At 43.2% G+C, this 6,454-nt stretch overlaps 1 protein-coding gene across 1 annotated transcript; it reads right to left on the bottom strand.

Moving 5' to 3' along the window:
• Window positions 1-532: 532 nt before the first annotated feature.
• LOC103388930 (frizzled-1-like) lies at window positions 533-3,710 on the bottom strand. Its single transcript, XM_008324149.3, has one exon. The coding sequence runs from the start codon at window positions 3,033-3,035 to the stop codon at window positions 1,377-1,379; it is 1,659 nt and encodes a 552-aa protein (XP_008322371.1). The 5' UTR covers window positions 3,036-3,710; the 3' UTR covers window positions 533-1,376.
• Between the last annotated feature and the right edge of the window lie 2,744 nt (window positions 3,711-6,454).

Below are 6,454 nucleotides of genomic sequence, written 5' to 3' on the forward strand. Positions count from 1 at the left end.
TATCTGAACTTTACTTTTTTTATACTTATCTTTCTGGGCTTGTAAAGGTCCCTAAAATTCCATATTGTGAAAATTTTAATTATTGAATTCCAAAGACCAAAGACAGCCAGAAAACCGTCAAACTGCAGCAGCAAAAAGACAGAAAAATTGCGAAAGAGAATATGCAAATTTCTTTTTTTTAAATGTGTTGGCTTAAACACAGGAGCCAATGAATAATTGATGAAGTTGTGCAGGTGTTAACACCTAACACCCTGCTAACAGTAACACAGTGTAGGCCAAAACCAGCCCAGCTGTGATAATGTAGACCTGAGTCTGATCACGTCATGATTTTAGACCCACACTAAAGCGCTCGATCGATGATTGTTTTTGTATTTGACCAGATATATTGAACGGACTAAATGTATAGTATATTGAAGGAGTACACATTTTACTGATATGTGGTCTGTTGGTAAAACTATAAAAATGTTCTTCCTTTAGAAAACTAGTTGGGAATGCTGCAATTTTGAAACAAAAAAGTGACAGAAATGAGAAATTAGAGAAAATAAATTTTATGGATTCATTTTGTTGCCTTGGGAGGAACAAAATTGCTGAATAATTTTTAAAAATTGAATAAACCAAACAAAAAGTTAAAAACGCTGGCAGGTCACTGATAAGATTGACAGCACAACTCCTAAAATGCTACAATGTATACAAACGTAGCAAGTTGACAAAAGGATGGCAGAAAAACTAGAAATTATTAGTTGCTACCAAATTTGATTGCGCGACCCACCATTTGAGAAACACCTGATGTAGACAGCATCTAATCTAAGAGACTGTAGAAAGCCATTCAACAATAAACAATGAGACGTACAGAGACACTGCTGTGGCCCTGTAATCTACCATCATGAGGTGTGTTTTATTTTGGAAAAGGAATGTTCAAATCTGTCACGGCCCGGGCTGAGAGCCACAACCATCTGTCACAATGAGTCACATTCTCAACCTGTGCAACCATGAGCTGTCTGTTGTCCCAGAACTGACTGCCGAAGACCCCACTGAACACAGTGGAGCAAACAAAACACATTGCAGCTGCTTAATGAGGATGAAGAGGCAGCCACGAGGAAGCACTTGGGTTTCACGGGACTCTGCTTAGAATAGAGCCCACTGCTCTGAGGCAGTTCACTGATCAAAGATGCACATAATCCCAGTAGTGTCCACAGTGAGTCAGAAGGAGGAAAAACTGCTGTTTCTTTTTTTTTTTTTTTTTTGAAAAAGGAAGATTTTTCAAATCTTTAAATACAAATATATACTTAAAAAAATCTGGAAAAAGTGTATCTGTACAATAAAAAACATACTGAGAGTCTAAAAGGTGAAGCTCAGGAGAGGATGATCAAAACACATCACACTGTGGTCTCACCCTGTTTGCTCGTGGCCAGTCTTGTGTAAAACCTCCTCCAGGAGTTCAGGGTCTTCCCTGACCAGATCCAAAACCCAGACGTGATGCCCACAATTAGTGTCATGAGATACTTTATCATGAAGACCGTGAAGTCGGGGCTCATGTTGGGGTGGTTCTGTATCGGACATGGCACAGCGTAGGACTTGCAGGTCTGGCTGATCCATGTTCTCTCCCACTGCTCTCTGAAGGCCTGCTCGTAGAAGTAGCAGGCGATGACGATGGTGGCTGGCACAGTGTACAGCACGCTGAAGATCCCAATTCGCACCATCAACTTCTCCAGCTTCTCCGTCTTGGTGCCGTCGTGCTTCATGATGGTCCTGATACGGAAGAGGGACACAAAACCCGCCAACAGGAAGGAGGTTCCAATGAAGAGGTAAACAAACAGTGGTGCTAGAACAAAACCTCGTAGAGCATCCACACTGTTGATGCCAACGAAGCAGACACCACTCAGAACGTCTCCATCCACCTGCCCTACGGCCAGGATGGTGATGGTCTTGATGGCAGGGACGGCCCAAGCTGCAAGGTGGAAGTACTGCGAGTTGGCCTCAATGGCTTCGTGGCCCCATTTCATTCCCGCAGCCAGGAACCAGGTCAGGGCCAAGATGACCCACCAGATGGAGCTGGCCATGCTGAAGAAGTAGAGCATCATGAAGAGCATGGTGCAGCCCTCCTTTTTGGTGCCCTGCACCACAGTCTTCATGTCATTGTCGAACCTGTCGTTGCAGACCACCTTGTCCTCCAGAAGGAACCCGCTGATGTAGGCGATGGAGACCATGGTGTAGCAGCCAGACAGGAAGACGATGGGGCGCTCTGGGTAGCTGAAGCGCTTCATGTCCACCAGGTAGGTCAAGACTGTGAACAAGGTGGAAGCGCAGCACAGGACCGACCAGATCCCGATCCATATCCGTGCGAATTTGAGCTCCTCCTCACTGAAGTACATCATGCCATGGGATCTTTTGGCCTCACAGGGAGCAGCGCAGTTCTCCAGCCCCAGGAAGCGGTAGTTTAGATAGTGGGGCACCTGGAGAGAGGACGGGCACCTGAACTGACCGTGGCTGGGGTCTAAAGGCTGGCGCTCCGTCGGGTACGCAGCAGGAGCGCCCTCTGGCTCGGTGCGGTCTGACATGTTCTGCCCAACACACAGCTCTCCGGCGCCGTGCACTGGGAAGGACTCACAGGCGAGGCTGTCGGGCCACTGGAAGCCGAACTTGTTCATGAGCGCCTCGCAGCCCTGCCGCGCGCGCTCGCACAGAGAGCGGCACGGCGGCAGCGCTTGCTCGATCACGGTGCACACAGGCGCGTACATGGAGCAGAGGAAGAACTTAAGGTCCGGGGAACACTGGACTTTCACCAGCGGGTAGAACTGATGCACCTCCAGTCCTGCATCCTCCTGGTTAGTATGACCCAGGAGGTTCGGCATGATGGTCTGGTTGTAGGCGATGTCAGTGCACAGAGGAATGGAGATCGGTTGGCAAAATCCGTGCTCCGGTATCGACATTCCACGGTCTCCGTACTGCCCATTAACGCGAAAGATTCCAACATTTAGAAAGAGAAACAAACACAGGAAGGTCAGAGCTGTGCGCAGGAGTGTGGGTGAAGCCATGCTGTTGTCTGTATCCACGGGTACTTTTCTGTTTCTGTCCCTGAACCAACTCTCAACAGGCAGCACAGCTACTTCCCGAAACGCTCTCCGTCGGCGCTTCTGTACTAGGTTTTCTGGAAAAAGCAGTTTCTGTCCAACACTATTCCGCTCGTCCGTTCTCACCAGAGCCTACAGGTGAAGTGAGGGGAGGAGGACAAATGTTTTAAAAATCCACAGCTTTGATCACAAGCTCGTCTTCTCCCTCAGCTGAAACCCACAGAAATGAGCCATGTTTCTTCAGGAAAGAGTCTCCAGTCAGCGACGCAGCGTCAGTCTGCTGCTCCAACCTGTTCTGCTCTCATCTGTCTCTCTGAGAGCAGCGGAGTCCAAACGCCGCATTCTACTTATACACTTCCGCTTTAGACCTTCAACATAAAAGGCCCGAGGATAGGTCCGAAACGGTCCGGTCTCTGTTGTTATTTTTGCGAGACTTATCCATTTATGGAAATCAATTGACCAATCAATACTTTAATTAATTAATTGTATTGTATTTATTTTAGTCACTTGGGAGAGTTGCTTTTGGTAAAAACATTTACACATTGCAGTCCCTTTAAACTAATTTTTAGGGTCTTATGTCAATATTTTCACCCCTCACTGTGATCTGACAGAACAATTACCCTTAAGTGATTCACACCAGACCCACAGACCCTAGTCTTTTAGCCAAATGGACGGCCTGTTTTATCCATTTATGGACGGCCAACTATTATGTGGGCTCTGTACTGTTTTACAATTTCTTTCCTACTTTTGTTTGGCAGTTTTGATATCACAAGGTATAATGTTGCATATTTGTAATTTTTTTTGCAAAATGTAAACAGAAGTGCACATTTTAAATTTGCAGGTATTTTGGCCTTTTAGTACTATAATTGTAAACACTGGTACACTCCTTTGAGTTGGTATAAATAGACCCGCTTTTTTAGGAAAGGAATGCTACATGTGGCTCACAACCATCTGTCACAATAACGCACAATCACAACATGTGTGGTTTGTCTTGTCTCTCACTACTGACTGTTCCTCCCAGACCTAAACAACTGCTGCTGCTGTAGACGCTGCGAGACAAACAGCCAAGTGGAAGCCCTGTGGTTTCACAGCACTATGTTTAGAATGGAGCCTGATAGATAAGTCTTTCCTGCATAAAGGAATCCATTTGGAAAATATGTGCCCCCATGCGTGTTGCAATGACCGGTTACTACATGTGTCTTATAAGTAGCAGCACAGTCAAAATCATTGAGCCAAAAAGAGGAGGCAGTTACCTCAGAGAGTACCAACTTCCTGTTTGTATCTGCAACTCACTTTGAGTAGCTTTACGCTCTCTCTCTCTCTCTCTCTCTCTCACTCTCCCTCTCTCTCCCTGGGTCTCTGTCTCATGTGTTTCTCAGTGGTTCCTAACAGATGGGGGTTAGGGAGGGTTCTACATTTTTCCTCATGTTCGCCTCAGTAGCAGAGGTTCATCTCAGTTCATCGCTGCTCTGTTAATAGCTCTGACTGCTGCATGAGCGGTGACGGCCTGCTGTTGTTGTCACTAACGTTCACGTGCCTCCCTGCAAATTAGGTACACTTCATATTAGGACCTGTTTACCTCGTTCATAACTACCTTTTTAATATTGACTTACACTTATAACTCGATTCCAGAGCTACAGTACACTACACTACACTGCATTGCACTGCACTACACTATCCTATACTTAACTACATACAAAACAATAACTTTTGTAAGCTATACTAAACTATATTGTACTCAGTTAAACTGTACTTTGCTAGATAGTAAACCTGGCCCAATATTTGGTTTTGTCTTACAATGACACCTAAGGTTCATTAGAGGGGCTGCAGTTATGGTTTATTAATAACACTGGCTGTTAGACCTTTGGATGTGACAGTAACCAGTCTTAAAGGATTTGAACAACTCTACACCTGTATTATAAAAAAAACTTTGTTGCCCATGGGGTACATAACTTTAACAAGATTGATTTTACAGCATTAATTTAGAAATAACGTTTCTGTAATATTGAGGTGCAGGTGTGTCCGCCAAGGGCTGCCAAATAACATAACACTTTTTGACCCCACTCGAAAGGGGATGTAATACTAGACATATTGGTTTTGATTGCAAACATTCTCTATTGTCTGAAACAAGGGCCAGCAGGTCTCATATTTTAGTTTAACCATCAACTTTTGTTTGGTGATTTAGTGCACAGGCACAGAAATATGGCAACGCATATGATTCATATAATCAGTTTTTATTTCAGGTAAAACAACATTTAACAACATTTACAGAAGGACATTACATCTTCCATAATAACATTACATACCGGTTGTAACAAATAATGCAACAGCTATTCTACTGTTTATACTATATTATTTGGGTCGTAGGAAGTGACTGGTGACAGTCAGGGTGATGTGTTTTCAGTGCAGCGTACAAATGAAAGAATAAAAAGTGAGAGGAAAAAAAACAGTTGCAAAACATAAAGTCTTTGTTCAGCACAGCGAGGATGCACGTTGGATGTTTCCCCCCAACGTTTCTACTTCAGTCCATCAAAAATAGATGCCTTATATTTATATTTTTCAATATATGTAGATTGATATATTAGTTTTTTAATAGTATTAAGAGAACATTTTCATTTTCAACCCTGTTCTAAAGCATGTCTGGCTACGTCCACACTAGGGCACAAAACAATCTGCATTCACAGGGTTTTTTTTTTTTTTTTTACTTCATCGTACACCAAGCTGGTGTGACTTCAGTTATTTTTGACCACTATTGATCTGCAAAATATAACATTGTAACTGCAAGTGATTTAAAGCAGGGGTGCCCAACATGTGGTCCCTGAACCTGTACCTGTCCATGGATAATTTGGTACTGGGGTACTGGGATTTAAAGAGAATGTGGTTGGTTTCATTTACTTTTTTCAAATATATTTAGACAATATTTCAAAATAATGTGTCTTTCAGACTCAATGTAAACAGGATGAAGTCTAAAATTCACAGAGCCAATATCAATGCCCTCTCCCTCCCTATATGGATTGAAAGTAGCTGTGTCAAAACCACTGTCAACTTAATTTGGTTTAGGAACCTAAACCAAATGCCTGCAAAGCATTTTATTCGTGATACGTGTATTTGATCCACAGAGCTTCTGTGTATTTTTATATAGTTATGCCAAACACATTTTCACCCAGAAATGTATTGTCAAATGTTAAAAAAAGAGATTTGAGTGCTTTAAAAAATCTGGGGTCGAAACAAGTGAATGCAGTTGGTTTTACCACCTAATTGTGTGAATGCAGCTTCTGTTCCACTTTATGGAAAGCTTGTTACGTCATTGTTGATTTCCACCTTTGGCATTTCCATTGACATTGTCATTTCTTTTACAACTCTTGCAAAAATGTGCATCCACA

Source organism: Cynoglossus semilaevis, chromosome 13, assembly GCF_000523025.1.
Source record: "Cynoglossus semilaevis isolate Cse_v1.0 chromosome 13, Cse_v1.0, whole genome shotgun sequence".
In the NCBI taxonomy this organism is placed as follows: Eukaryota; Metazoa; Chordata; class Actinopteri; order Pleuronectiformes; family Cynoglossidae; genus Cynoglossus; species Cynoglossus semilaevis.

Coding starts and splice junctions, on each gene's coding strand:
- LOC103388930 (XM_008324149.3), bottom strand. CDS start 3,035: ATGGCTTCACCCACACTCCTGCGCACAGCTCTGACCTTCCTGTGTTTG.